The sequence below is a fragment of the Acartia tonsa genome, chromosome 7 (genome assembly GCF_053477335.1).
Source record: "Acartia tonsa isolate MP-2025a chromosome 7, ASM5347733v1, whole genome shotgun sequence".
Lineage (NCBI taxonomy): Eukaryota > Metazoa > Arthropoda > Copepoda > Calanoida > Acartiidae > Acartia > Acartia tonsa.
The window spans coordinates 4,066,236-4,081,678 of NC_137266.1; the positions used below are offsets into that span (position 1 = coordinate 4,066,236).

General features: G+C 31.6%; 2 protein-coding genes across 2 annotated transcripts in view; one reads left to right on the forward strand and one right to left on the reverse strand.

The window, feature by feature from the left end:
• The window catches only part of LOC145324686 (glutamine--fructose-6-phosphate aminotransferase [isomerizing] 2-like), a 181,468-nt gene that overhangs the window by 110,103 nt on the left and 55,922 nt on the right, over positions 1-15,443 (forward strand). The window lies entirely within an intron of this gene.
• LOC145324684 (uncharacterized) lies at positions 6,608-14,392 on the reverse strand. The gene is made up of 11 exons (XM_080167277.1): positions 14,244-14,392; positions 13,665-13,775; positions 13,013-13,086; positions 12,805-12,851; positions 12,373-12,414; positions 11,757-11,881; positions 11,256-11,295; positions 10,680-10,761; positions 9,411-9,519; positions 8,714-8,814; positions 6,608-7,005 (listed from the first exon to the last, which is right to left on the reverse strand). The coding sequence occupies exons 1-11, from the start codon at positions 14,337-14,339 to the stop codon at positions 6,885-6,887; spliced, it is 948 nt and encodes a 315-aa protein (XP_080023403.1). The 5' UTR covers positions 14,340-14,392; the 3' UTR covers positions 6,608-6,884.

Below are 15,443 nucleotides of genomic sequence, written 5' to 3' on the forward strand. Positions count from 1 at the left end.
TTTTTTTGGGGGGGGGGGTATTTACCCCCCCAAAACTGTTGGGGGGGGGGGTAATCGCCCCATTACCCCCCCCCCCCTTGGACGTCTATGACCTCTGGGGATGCCCCAACTAATTTTAAATAATTTCAAAAAATCAAGTATCTTATGAGAAGCCCCTATTCCACCACTAATTTTAGATAATTAGAAAAAAAAAATTATATTTTTATTTTTGAGGGGGTTGGGGGTGTCCCACTCCCAAAGAAAATAGCCTAAAACCAACACAGGACCAGTAGGTATATATTTCCTGAAGAGTAGAATCCGATCGGTTCAGTGGTTACCAAGATCTTAAGGCACAGACGGACAGACGGACATTATTCTACTTTGTATTATAGATTAAGGAAATTATTAAGATTTATCATCTTAAAAATAAGAATAAATGTACTAGTATATAGACATGATACATATTGACAGTATGACTAAATGCACTATGAATCAAAAATCTATTTAGAAGATTAATTCTCAAAAAAATATTTTTCAGTAAAATTGACGTATGGACTTCTAGTGAGATATGACTATAGAGTGGCTACTCTTACCAGAGCTGGATCTTTAAATCATTTCAATGGTGCGCCAAATCGGGGTGCGCCGAATTTCAGTAAATCACAGCGCGGCATTTCGTAAAATGATGTGCTCTCATTGGTGGAAAGTTGGCTCACCCCGATTTGGCGCACCATTGAAATGATTTAAAGATCCAGCTCAGATTATACTCATTGTTACAGAAATCTTCTTGGAACGAAAGATTTTTAATTGATAAATATTATTTTACATGTCTAAATATACAGAATAGGCTATCCGTTACGGACGGACAGCCCTTACAGATGCTTTGCCTTAATAAAAGATATGTAGATATATATTTGAAAGCCAGTTTAAGAACCCTTTCACAGATTAAGTCTGTATAGACAAAACTTGTATTATATTTATTGGCCCATTTTTTATATTAGCGACGCTACTCTAAAACTTATGTAGTTTGTTAAGGGGGAAATGTTATTTATTTTGCTGCTAAAAAGCTATTTTGGTAAATCTAAACGTCTTATTTTCACAGCAAGTGTTTTTTCAACTCATATGACTAAAGAGCATCTACTCTTTTACCAACTTTGTACGTCAAATTGTATATAATCAAAAAATATATCATCGATATTTATTGAACTTCGCTCCTATTTAATGTATATTTTCATCCTTGTTTAATTCTAAGGATAAATTATAAGTTTAGCCCCAATTAGTGGTACAAGGCAAAAAACTATTAGTTTTTTCTAAAATAGTTTAGACTTATTTATCTTTGTAGCACAGCTACTCTGTAACGAAAGTATGTTTGTATGTCTATTCGACTGTCCGTCACTCTGTTACTACCTCCTTAATAAATACAGATACGTAAATACAAAAATGCATCAGAAATAATCTATGTGTGCCATTTGTACTATTAAATGCTCAAAAAGCCTCACTCCTTTGGTCATTCATCTAATGGAATTTAATGTATAAAATGACTTAATCATCTAATGTTATAACTGACCAAGAATACATCTATTTGCATGCTAATGCCCACACCCAGGAATATAGTGATAAATAGATGATAATCTAATTTCCTCCAAAATGCGTAAGTGTAAATTCTGCCTTTGTCTTAAAATTTTGCTGTGAGGAATTAGAGATGTTTATTACTTTCCGAGACATTGTCCTCTCTCTCCTTAGTTTAGCTGCAAGTTTTTAATGTGTTTTTCTTCAAATGTTAATCTGCCAATTTTATTTAGAAGCATCGCAGCTAGGCACAAAAAGCTAAAAGTAGCTATTTTGATAAAATTGTAGTCACACTGGTTTAGTTATTACGGTTGACAACTAAAAATTGGAAAATCATTATCATGATTTTCCACTTTAGCTAATAATTATTCACAAAATAATAGCTTTTTTGTTTGAACATTTTGAATATTTATATTATGATGTTTTGAATTTACAACTTACGGTATTTTCTGCTTTACAATACACGAACAAGTTAAGATCAAATGATGTAAACAAGACAAGGATGATAACTTTCATACATACAAAGCTAGAAAATACAAAAAATAATAAATCCTTATAATAAAGTAACAGGATGTTTGTTTGTCTGTCAGTACCGAAGGATCTCGCTAACCGCTGAACCGATCAAGTTCTCCTTTACAGGTTAGCTTCTCATAGGTCCCGAGAAGATTTATAACTATTTTGGGGGAGGGTACCACCATCCTACCAAAAGAAATTTAAAAAATCGAAATTTTTGATACGTAGAGACTTGAACTAAACATAGAAATGTTACGTAGAAACTTGAACGCAATGTTACGTATTATTTTTAATAAAACATTTAAAGTGCCACTAGAAGTCTCTAGGGGAGTAGTCGCTAGTGTAGAAAAAACTAAATAATAATTAGAAAACTTGTAGTATCAGTTAGTAGGGACATTATGAGCATATTAAATCGGTTTTGAATCGCTTAATATTTTCTAAAATCAAATATCAGAGTTAATTTAAAGAAAACAGAAAAAAATATTAATAAGATTTTAACTCATGAGAATATCTGCAAAACTGCCTAATTAAATATGTTTCCATAGAGGGAACAAATCATTGACAAGATGCAGCTATTAACAAGGATGACAACATCCATAAAAGCGAATCTCTGAAACGGTAAGACAAACGAACATTAACAGCTCGAACTCGTACCTTACTCCTAAAGGAATCATCTTGCAAACGTTGAAATCGATAGGACAATTCTAACATGCCTAAATCAATGAAAAGAGCTATCCGTTACGTACGGACGTACGGACTGACCCTAATTATAGAAAACCTTCACTTTTAAAAATGAAGAATAATGTTTTACTGTACTAAATGAGATGCAAACATAATATTCAAAATTATAAATCATTGGATGATTATGTAAGTTTAATAATCAAAGGGCTAGTGGATATAAAACTGTAAGTTGTTATAACTATAAATACGTTCTGTTATTTGTTGGCCTAAATTCTTGGAGGGGGGGGGGGTGAAGAGTGAAGGGGTGTTGTAAGGTTAAATCATGATAGTACAAAAATTAGAGCATCCAAACTTACTAATTCGTACATATGGGTAGTTTTGTTAATGATAAGTATTAATTATTGGGCTGCATTAACTTATTGTCCATTGTCAAATCTTTTGTTTATGTCTGTCATTAATAAAGCCTCTACTGAAAAAATGCTTTTTTAATAACCAATCGATCAAAATATTGTAAATAAACTTGCAAACTATTAAAGTATAGAGTCAAAATAACATTTAATTAAAGCTTATCAAGCATATCCTGTCCTATTTTTTTCTAAGAACATTTCCTTATCCTGAATGATATTAATCTTTTAAGGAGTATCTGGCAAATGTCAGTGAAAATGGAATTAATCTCCACAAAAATCTTTAGGAGCTGCCACTTATGTCCAAAGCTAAAAAGTTCTGGGCTAAAAATTGTGTGCCATCATATCAGCACATTGTGAACTGTTTCATAATCGCAAAAAAGACACATTTGCAAATATATTGATATGTCAAGATGAAAATTTGTACTGTAGTAATAATTTGCAGTTCTGGTGATTTGTCTATGTGACTCATTATGCGGAAGTGTGGGGGCGCAGCTAAAAATATATTCTTCTGATTTTATTAAACAAGAAATGAGGCCCTACATTCTAGAAAGACTAGCTGTTTTTATTTCTGTGTTTGTGTATGAGTAAAAGGAAGTAGCAAGCTTTTTATGTCTGTAGCGAAGGAATTTGCATACTGCTGAATTCATATGATTTTCTTTTACAGAGGAGCTACAAATAGATCCTGAGTCGGTTTTAGGCTATTTCATTTTTATATATAAGACTGTGTATGGTTTTATGCTAGATGCTAGGGACGCAGCTGCTGGTGTAATCATAGAGTAGCTCGGAATTCTAAAATAATACTTAAATTTCACAATTTTTTACAATAAACAAACCTTCTGTATTTGCCAAAACCTTAATTTATTGGTTAAACACTTCCCTTAAAGAATATTGGTCCCAAAATGAACAATTCTACATTTAAACCAACAAAATAAAGATGCCGCATCTAATAAAGTTACCCTTCCTATTTAATATTTCAAAAGAAAAATTAATTATAAAACTGCTTTAAAAATCATTTAGCTAATAGTGTTATTGTTTTCTACTTTTTACATACAACTATTGTGTAGGTAATATTTTCTGTATTTTTAGAACATACGACCAGGCAACAAAAAAGTTGATGCGTGGGAGAAATTATATTTACATCCTAAAATGTAATGGCGGATTTTTTAAATTTCAAAATTCACGATTATCACAATAGATTAACAATCCTAACTACCATATTATTTAACTGTGATTCTTCTGAAGTAATTAATTTTAGAAACCAACGACAAAAATGGAAAAGGAAAACACATGCCCAAATTTCTTGATGACCAAAAGCTAGCACTAATTATTTTTGACACCAGCCTATGAGTTTTATACCTTAAAGGGATTATTTCTCCCTATTCTTCTTTTGTAAGTGGTAAGTGGAAAACCCCTTTCTTTCTGCAATTAATAGTATAATTTCCAGTTGTAAAAACTATTTTAGTTCAACAACTTCTCAATAAATCTTTCTTTAGAAAATATACATTTTCATTTTATTTGAAAGGCATTCATTATATATTGAATCCATTCATTATTTAGTCCCTTAACTAATAAATTATTTAAAAGAATGAATATTATCTCTTAAGACAGAAATTGGGTCTTCTTTTATATTTTTATTAGATAAATTCAAAATCTAGCACTAATTATTTTTGACATCAGCCTATGAGTTTTAAACATACCTACAACTTTTTAATAAATCTTTCTTTAGCAAATATACATTTTCATTTTAAGAGGCACTCATTATATATTGAAGCCGAAATAATTTAAAAGAATAAATATTATCTCTTAAGACAGAAATTGGGTCTTCTTTTATATTTTTTTAGATAAATTCAAAATCTGCTGTTAAACTAAAAATGCAATCCAATGGTTTAGAGGAGTCCATTCTATTAAATGGCACACTTTGAATGGATATTTGCACCATCATTTGATAGTATAGAGTAGGTACAATGTGTGTCTATCGTTTTTTCCCTTCAAAATGGAATATCATCCTAATATAAAAGTAACAGGATGTCTGTCTGTGTTTCAGGACCGTTAAAGCTCTTCTTTACTGCGAAGCTTATTATAGGTCCCGTGATAGTTTAATCTATTGTTGTGGAGTGTAAAACCACCCTCCTAAGTGAAAAAGGCCCCTAGAAAAGCAACACCATCCAATTTGTTCGTTATTTTTCTTTTTTCTTTTTGAAACTAAAATTTATAGTAGGGGTCAATCTTCACCTTATCCCCTCCCTTCTTAAAGGTATTTTTAAAAGGGATATTTTGGTGATTTACAAAGAATTTCAAATTTCTAGTATTGTATGTGAAAATATATATGTTTATTTTATTGCACAAACATATTTTGTTTAGTTGATGTAAGAGCCCTAAATTCCTTGTAGGTGGCAGAAATATGTTACAAATCTTTGCCGCATTTTTTATGTTGCTCAATCACATATGGATATCAGTTCTTTAATAGAATAACATCCAATGTAACAGTGTCATGTACCATGACTTTCAAAACTACCTTATTTGACGTTTATACAATTCAAACAATATTACACTTATATTAGCAAACGTCTAAGAGATATATAATTTGGTTCTAGAAAAAAGGAAATTACAGACAAACAAAGGATAATTTTCAATAGTAAATAGTATAAAAGCATAGGTGGATTCTTTAAAAAAAAAGTGGGGCAAAATTGTTTTCGTGAAAAATCCTCCAAAATCACATAAAAAATCTACAAAAATTAAATAAAATCTTATGTTAAAAACCCTTCTATGATTTTGTTTAATTTTTGTAGATTTTTAATGTGATTTTGTTAGATTTTTAACGGAAACAATTTTGCCCCACTAAGCGATTAGTGGGGCAATTTTTTTAAGAATCCACCTCAGAACTCGGCAGCCTCAGCCGCGCATAAGCCCCAAATCTAAACCACAAGTGTGACTAAATCTTTTTTCAAGAAGATGGATTGTCTATAGAAACAGTTTTAGACATCTAGCGTAATTTTAAGTTATAATATGATTATGAAGTCTTCACTGAGGCTTATAAGCGGATTACGCGCGGCTGCCGAGCCCTGAAAAAAAAACACAAATAGCTAATACCAGTTTTTTGCTGTTTTAATTGAAATGTGAAAAGCAATTTGATCAGCAACATATATTTTGATGTTGCAAAAACATAGATTTTTGCACCAGATTAAAATATGTGCAAAATTCTAGGAATAAAGATTATGTTGCTACAAAACATACAATATTTAACTTTAGCAAATGAAGTATGAAAACTTTTACTAGAAATAGTTCATGCAATACGACTCAAGTAAACCAATTATAACCACACACTCAATTTTCTTATTTATACGTTTTTCTCGCTCATAAAGAATGCTCCTCTCTCTTTGGGGTTCATTAAAACTAACTAAACCAAACCTAACCAACAAAAAAGGATTACAATTGCTATAAATTATAAATTGATAGTTTGTCAAATCACTATTTCACTATCTATCAAATCTAACACAAGTTTGACATATATAGATTATTAAAAAATATATATTGTAAGTCTAAATATTTACATGTGATGTATTACATAGTTGACTTTTTTCTATCTAAAATAGTTGAAGACTCATTAATATAATTAGTCCAGTAAGAAACTATATGTTTCATGATCTTTAATGCTAAAAAATAAGTATAATCACTGAATCAGCCTTAAATGTTTATAATTTTGACTAAATTAAAATTCATGTAATATATGTAAAAATTCTATTGATCACCTTCTTGATCTGTCTCATCGTTAAAATTAAGACTATAAATTTTCTGTTGGCGAACAAAATCTTTTATTTTTAATTGAATTTCCTGTAGTCCAATGAATGTGTCCTTTTCTCTGTTAAAGTATATTCTAATTATTAGGATTAATAATTTTGAATTATGATTTATCTATCAAACTTAATAATGAAAAGACAAGTAAAACTAGGTACTGTCCATTGATTTTATTTTTTTCTTAAGCATAGAAATGAGATTAGAAGATGAATTTACCTACAATTACAGTAAGACCCACTAAAAAGTATCTTTTATGGTATACAGCCTTTATTTCTTAATGTATCATCAAAAGTAGCATATGTTCCTGTTCTCTGTACAATTTTACACCAGATAAAGAAAAAAAAATAATTTTAAGTATATACCTATCAACGGAGATTTTTAAGGCCAAAGTTACTAAAAAGCTCTTAAAAAAAAGAATTTTTTTTTGTTTTTCATTACAGTTACTCGCCCTATTTTTTGACATGTCAATAATAAAGGATTACCTAACTAATTAAGAATTAATTATGCTTTTTGGAATAAAAAAAAACTTTATTGAAATTTTCTTTTCTTTACATCTTTTTGGTTATTAAAGTTAGAATTATGAAACAAAAGCAATTTTCTTACTATATACCTAAATAATTATTCATCTGGTTGTTTTATCTAAAACAATTTTGCCTGATAAGTAAGTTTTTCAAAATGTCAGTAACCTAAAAAGACTCCAAAAATAGGTGTAAAAAAATGCTTTTAACTTAAAACCTAAATTCTATATTACACTTTTGTATAAATTTTCTGCAAGTAACAAAAAATAACAGGATTTCTACCTTAATTTTGCCAAAAAGTTGTTTCATGTAAAAAGTTACTTTTTGCTGAGTCACTTTTTTCAAAACTTTAGCTCTAAAAATCTCCGTTACTAATGTAGGTAAAATATTTTTTTTTGTATATTCTTGTGTGAAAATATATAGAGAACAAGGACTCACATATGTTACTTTTGATGATACATTAAGAAATAAAGGCTGTATATCCTAAAAGATACTTTTTCGTGGGTCTTACTGTACATCTCAGGGACAAGGTTTCGTTTTGAGAACTGGTCCTCTCTGCGTCCTAGGATTGTTGTGTAACGCGCTCATGCTCATTGTAGAACCCAACAGACAACCAACATTTGATTGAACAACCTTTATATATAAGTCTTAACTGTGCATGTTTAATTATTTGCATGTTTTTCCCCCTACATTAACTATTCATGTAATGCACCTAACAGTATGAGCAGTAGGAATATTTATAAGTCTTTATAGTTATAACGTGTTGCTGGGCAGAGTTTCAAACCTAATACCTTACCGACAACGAGCGGATTCTTTAAGTGTTCAGCCACCGTCGTGGATATAGAATAAGATAGGTACAGTCTTATATAGAAAAAAAGGGAATAGTCCCTTTCGTGGCAACGCCCCTTAACGGGTTTTCGTCGTATTTATATAATGGCTTTTAATAGGTTTTATTAGGTTAGATTATATTGGGTTAGGTGATTGCCCATCAGGGTTAGACAATTGGCCCAGCAGGATTAGAGCCCTCCGCAGGGGCTAGAAATAGGAGAAAGCTACTCTGAAAATACTAAGAATAATTCCTTAAGGGGCGTTGCACGAAAGGGACTATACCCGAAAAAAATATTATAAACTCTACATCTCTATATTATAATGTAGTCCTTAATATGGCAGGTGTTATACTTTACTCCAACATTAGTTTCAATTGTAAATGTTTCGACGGTTGTAACTGAATTAATAATTAGAATATTTCCGTGCCTGCATTTAAGATATTGGTTGATAAAATATCTGTTTGTATTATGCACTAGTTCATGATTTCTATATTCTTCAATAGGCATCCACTTACAGGCTGACAGTTCCTGATATTTTAATGTTCATCAACTCATACTTGATTGATAAACATTATTCGATATTATAAGTATTTTTTATATAACTATTCAATGATAAAACAATAAAACTACCTATGTAAATATCTATACATGGAATCTGGAGAAAAAATATTATTATTGAAAAAAGACACATCCAAGTATTTTTTCTCCTCAATGTTGCTTAATTAATCTATGAAGAAGATATTCTCAAATAATTGAAAAATTCCAAGGAATGAAATCAATTCCTACATTTAAAGTTTTCTTATTCAATGACTTTTAGTCATTAAAGATCTAGACTTATTTTACAAGGACCAAGATTCTCATGAACTATTCTAAGTGAAAAATTTCGCACAACCCACATCCTTCTTTCCCCTGCTACTCAGCCACTTCCCTTTAGTTACAGAACAAAACAAGTTTTACGCCAACATTACGCCACAAAAATATCCAAATTTTCAGCAATTATAAATGCAATTAATTTGCTGAACCACAGCCCCTGTTTAGTGTTTAACCTAATTGAAAGTAAAGAATACAAACTTCCCCTTCAAATTAATATCAATGAAAGATAAAAACATCTGCACATTAAATACCTTTGTACAAGCATTAATTTGATCACTGGTAGGAGACAATGCCACTATAATGTAAATATCTGAACAGCCAAAGTTGAATTTATGCCCATGTCGGAATGCTACTATAGACCTGAAATACAAGAATAGTTATTTCTCGCATTGTATTATAAACAGCTATAAGCGGATATAGAATGTACAATTATAAGATTAAAACCATTTTTTTAGCCCCGAGGTGCCGAAGGCACCGGCTACAAAAACTGGTTTTAATTTTATGATTGTACATTCTATATCCGTAGAAAGCTGGATATAATTCGGTGCTAGACATAGTTTTTACATATGGATGAGAACCGGTTCCTATCCACCGGATTCGAATGAATACGAGAAATGTTGTTGTTGTGTTGACTTTATTAAATTCATGTAGGTGTAGGAATGAGATACCCATACAGGGAAAAAATAAAGAAAAATAATGTTTTGTAATAAACTTCAAGTCCTGCTATATAGGCATAAGGAAAAAGGATAAGAGGATGAATACTCACCCTCTTTTTTATGGTAAAATACTACTTCCCCAAACCTAAATTTGTAAAGAAAATTTAGCAGACAAAAATCAAAAGCCGCCCAGGGCTTTTTGTATGTCAATCATAAATAATAATGTGAATAAAAAGAAAAGCAATATTTAGCAAACAGCCGTGGGCGGTCAGTATCAGCTGAATGTTTATTACAAAAAAATTTCCCCCTTTTTAGAAATGGAAGGATTCATCTTTCATGCACAAATTTTTTTAAATAAAAATAAAATTCTATGTATTTTTTAATTAAAACATTAAAACGAAAATATCTAATCTAATAGTCTTGCCCTAAATATGGAAATAGTAAAAAGTTAAAAAAAAAATTTTTTTTTTATAATTTTTAATCCTCCCTTTTGAAAAGTGGTGGAACAGCAATAAAATTTAGCGCGGCAACAGCGCTGAGTAGGCCTCTAGGCCCACTGCCTATTTTCGTCTTCTAGTTGCTTCGATTCCTCTCCTTTATTTTTTTCTCTTTGTATATAGGTAATAGCAGGATAGCAGGCGGGTAATGAGTGAACCGTTAATTTACTGAAATTATTTAACATAATATTACAGCAAGGTGTATGGGGAATTTCTATCTTTAGTGATGCTGCTATGGGTAAATTCTGACCATTGATCTTTAAACCAGTGCCCCATCAATTTATCCCTTGAACTTCTAAGTGTTTTAACCAGTTGATCTACAATATTGAGAATGGTTCCAAGTAGGTAATATTATTTTCTTAATTACCTAAATTGAGTATCAACGCCAGTTTCTTCCCTAACTTCTCTTACAGCTGCAGCTGATATATCTTCTCCGGGGTCTACATATCCTAGATAGGAAGAAAGGTCATCAATATTAGCTAGGTATTAAATATTTTGTTGTATGGACTATAGGGTTCTCATATACAACAATAAAACCTATGTTAGATACGTTTTTGGTAAACTCTTTATTAGCTGCAAGTTTAAGAATATTACCTAATGAATTTGATATCTATAATACAAAGTAGAACGATGACTGTCTGTCCGTCCGTCCCTTAAGATCTCGGTAACCAATGAACCGATCGGATTCTACTCTTCAAGGTATATACCTATTTGTCTTGTGGTGGTTTTAAGCTATATTATTGGAGGTGGGACACCCCCAACCCCCCCAAAAACAAAAAATTCCCCCCCCCCCCAAATTTTTTTGTTTATTGGGAAGTTCGTTCACATAAAACTACGGGCAGCACCAGTAGTATTTATTTCTTTTTAATTACCTCTTGAGTCTTGGGGCAAATCACCTAGAGGCTAGGGGCGAAGCCGCTAGTTTATGTATAAAGCAATTTACCTCCAGGAAGCTTCCAATGTGGAGCAGTATAAAATCGTTCCTAAAAGTATGAAAAAAAGAAATGGATTCACCATTTTTCAGTTTGATGAGATAACAATGAAGACAGCTGTCTTACACAGGTTCTATGAAAGTTTAGGCACATAGATAAATGCGTTTCAAATACATAAAAATCTTAAAATTAACAGAAGGATAGTCGCAAGAAAAAAAGCTGTCCATGGAAGTATTTTACAAAGGGATGAGATACCAACAACCTAAAGGGAGGTTTTTTTTAAGTCCACTGCCAGACCTAAAATCAATTTATTTTTCATCTGGAAATTTGCTAATTATATCCTAACCCAAGACTTGTAATGGCGGGTATCCTTCATTAATGAACCATAAATAATGGAACCTGACAGTAAAGCCTTAGAGGATTCATAATCATGGCATCTTCAATGGTACTCAACCCAACTAATCTATAAACTATTTAATTTGAAAGCACCCTAACCACACATAAAAAATTACCTGAACAACCAGAATTTCATCTTTTTCATTGATAACCATTCCTCCCACTCCTATGAGAGTGTGAGCATAACTTGGAATATTACTTGCTTCTCCTTCAGCCAACCAGAGGTACAGTGCTAACCTGGCCTAATAGCATTCTAATTAAAGCTGTTTCTCTCAGATAATCTTAAGTCAACGTTATATTTTAACGTTATGTGCAAATAATTCAGCATTCGACAAAGTCTAAAAGGAAATATGGTTGAATTTAAATATTGCAAATATTTTCTGTTCTTTTTCAAAGTAAAATATTGCTAGTTTAATGTTATGTTGTTGCCTAGGTACTTTTTCTTAAAATTGGCATTATTTGGTACTTTCACTCAGATCTTTTGACAACAGAATCAATGTATTTATTCAATGTTGGAGAAAAAGAATACTGTAATCCCTTCTAAGACCTTTCCCAACTGGGCTACTATACTTTACTTTACATAACCTAACCTAAATTAACATCTAAATATTTTTTTTTATAAATGTTTGCTTGTGTTTCAGATGCATAATTAGGAAAAACGCAGTTCTATCTAGAAACTTCACTGTTAAAAATCACAATCCCCCTCCCCCTAAAAAAAGTATGCTTTAATTTCCTGATTAGCATGATGAAATGTAAATCCCTGGCTAACCAGAACTGTTAATATGTATGTATGTTCTGTTATTTTTTTCTATAATAGTGCATACTAGCGGCTATGTCCCTAGAGGCATCCCAATTTTAATTTTAGTTTTAAAAAGAAAAAGTAAAAATTGGAAGGTGTCCTCTTTTTCTAGTGATTTATCTTATGGGGGGCTGGTGTGGTGGTACCCTGACCCAAAATAGTTATAAACCTTCCAAGGACCTTTGAGAAGCTACACTATAAAGGAGAACCATATCAGTTCAGTAGTCAGCAAGACCTTTCAGTACACACAGACACACATCCTGTTGCTTTTTATATACTCAATAGAAAGAGTATTTCACTATTTAGCAGACTGGAATGTGCCAAATACTTTCAATTAAATTTACTGAACAAGAACAAAAATATTCCTGGAATCCAGCTACTATGTTCAGGGGCTACATAGAACCAAACTCCTCTGCATACAATTAATCATCAGTAAACAAAAATATATTTCCTAAGTTTTGTAATTTCTTAGAAAACTTTTTTGTCATAAAAAAAGAAATGACTTTTTAATTAATGAACAAAAGAGAATTTTGAATATGTTTAATCTGATGATAATTCCTTGTTTATACCTGCCTATGACCTGCTTGCTTCCAGCTAGAAATACTAGCGGTCAACTTTGTACAAAAATCTTCAGTCTCTGAACAAGTCTTTTAAAATACCTAGTTAATCTAATATTTATTGATTTGAAGGAGAATATTTAAATTTTTTTATAGTAGCCAGTGCCACTCTATAACTTTCCCCTGTCTGTCTGTCTTTACATTTAGGTACTGTTTCCTAATGATTTGGTTCTACCCTTCACACCCAATTATAGGTTAATATATGATGTAATTTATAACAGAAATCTATATTGCTTATTATATCGAAGGTAATCCCAAAAACAAGGTATCAAACACTTTTATAAAGTCTAAAATACTATTTTTGACTTCTTTACTTTTTGACACAATCTGTTTGTTTCAATTTATTCTACTTTCTTTCTTTATTGATAACAAATGTGGGGTTATAGAAAGAAAACAAAGTAGCGGCTTTAGTCGTATTTACCCATTAGTTTCTTTTCCTATTTCTAGACCCTGCAGAGGGCTCTAACCATGCGGGGCCAATTTTCTTAGCCGCATTTGCCTGACAAGCCTAACCTAAAATAACCTTTCAAAACCACTTTTCATGATCCCATTGTGTAAACAATAGATTTTGTCTCAATTATGATTAATTTGTTGATTAGATGAACAACCTCGTGATTGGAGTCAACAGTGACAAGATTATATCTATCCACAACTCCTTGAAACCCAATGTTAGCTTCTGTTACTTGGCTAGTCTCAGTCCTACCTTCTGTTGATGTCATCTAACAAAAAAATTCAATCATTGAAATAGTCTTTCAATGAAAGTATTTGGATGCATGTCTACATACAAGTTTTCATTTTAATATACAGATATTATGAGTTGATCCCCTCCCCACTCCTCCTTATTATTGAAAAAAATTAAAATAATGTGGATGGGTAGTTTTTCCCCTTTGTCTATTTGTTGCCTCGTATACTTGCGTTGCCATATATAATACGGGGCTTCCTATTGCCCAAGATAACTTTACCTACTACCCTAAACCAATATAAAAAAAATCTGCCCCTGCCCCCCTTATTTTTAGCTTTTAAAATTAGAGAGAGGGCCGGGGTCATGTGCTAAACAAGGCACTTTGAGGAACAACGTCAAATTTGAGTTTCAATTACTTAGCTATTTTTTTGTCTTTCTTTCTGACTAATAATACATAACCCTAGTTTTAAAGTAGCTGCGCTACTAATGAAAATCAGTTTTTTACCTTGAGTGCTTTAAAATGTCTTTTTGATGAAGATTGTTTGTTCAACTTTGTGAGTAATTTAATTCTCCAAAACTGGGGGAATAGGCGGTTAAGCATTTAGTCATTTAAAGTTCACAGATTTTTTACACAGCATTATTTTTTATATATCTGAAAAATGAAAGGTAACATTTCAAGAAATTGTAGGGAAGTTTTAATAAGGTGGGGGGATTTAATGCAACCATCTCGTAATCAATGATTAAATGGCACTTAGAATTCGAATTTCGATCTGAAATTTTTCATGAGTAATCCTTGGTAGGTCTATTCTCCCTAAATCGAACAAAAAGTTGGAAAAGTAACAGCTGGTGGCTCAGTCGTTTAGCCGTTTTTTTTTTCAAATTCATCATTAATTACATAGGAATCAACTTTTTAAAACATATTTTTGGTTTAATTCATGTTAAAGGATAGCAATAACCATTTTTTAAATTTCTAGTAATACAGCTACCGGCTAGAACCGTTTTATAAGGTTTTTAAGCGGCAAAAAGTATTATGTAGAGATAGGTTTCGTGACTAATTTGCTCTTAAGAGAGTAAAAAAGGGCAAAACGGCCGTCAGCCGTTACTTTTCCAATGTTTTGTTCGATTTAGGGATAATAGACCTACCAAGGATTTTTCATACAAAATTTCAGATCGAAATTCGAATTCTAAGTGCCATTTAATCATTGATTACGAGATGGTTGCATTAACCCCCCCCCCCCTCACCTTTATTTTCAGGATCTTTTATTTTTAAATTGTATCTAGTTTTTAAGGATTGCTGTAATCTATTTTTCATTTTCCTCCCTTTCCTTTCAACCACATTGACCCTAGAGGCAAGAAGTTCAGCCGTTGGTCATCTTATAATAAAAGCATTTGACACAAAATTTTATGGAAGTTTGATCATTATGACAATCAACACCGGCTGCCTTATTAAACAACTTTATTTCTCTGCTGATTCATAATTTACAGTTTTAGTCGAGCTACCTTTTTATACTAATCTACAGCCTATTCTGATAAAAATTCTCTACATACTTATGAATACAATTATCCTTGTTAAAGTTAGAGCAGCATAGTTAAAGAAATTAAGATATCCCCCTCAACAACGTTACAAGTTATACTGTAAGTGAAAGCAAAGTAATAATAATAAATCTTTGACAACATTAGAACATTCAGTGCTCATATAAAAATG

Coding starts and splice junctions, on each gene's coding strand:
- LOC145324684 (XM_080167277.1), bottom strand. CDS start 14,339: ATGCTTAACCGCCTATTCCCCCAGTTTTGGAGAATTAAATTACTCACA. Junction 10,762..11,255: donor ACATTGGAAGCTTCCTGGAG/GTAAATTGCTTT, acceptor CTTCCTATCTAG/GATATGTAGACCCCGGAGAA. Junction 9,520..10,679: donor GGCGTTGATACTCAATTTAG/GTAATTAAGAAA, acceptor CTTGTATTTCAG/GTCTATAGTAGCATTCCGAC.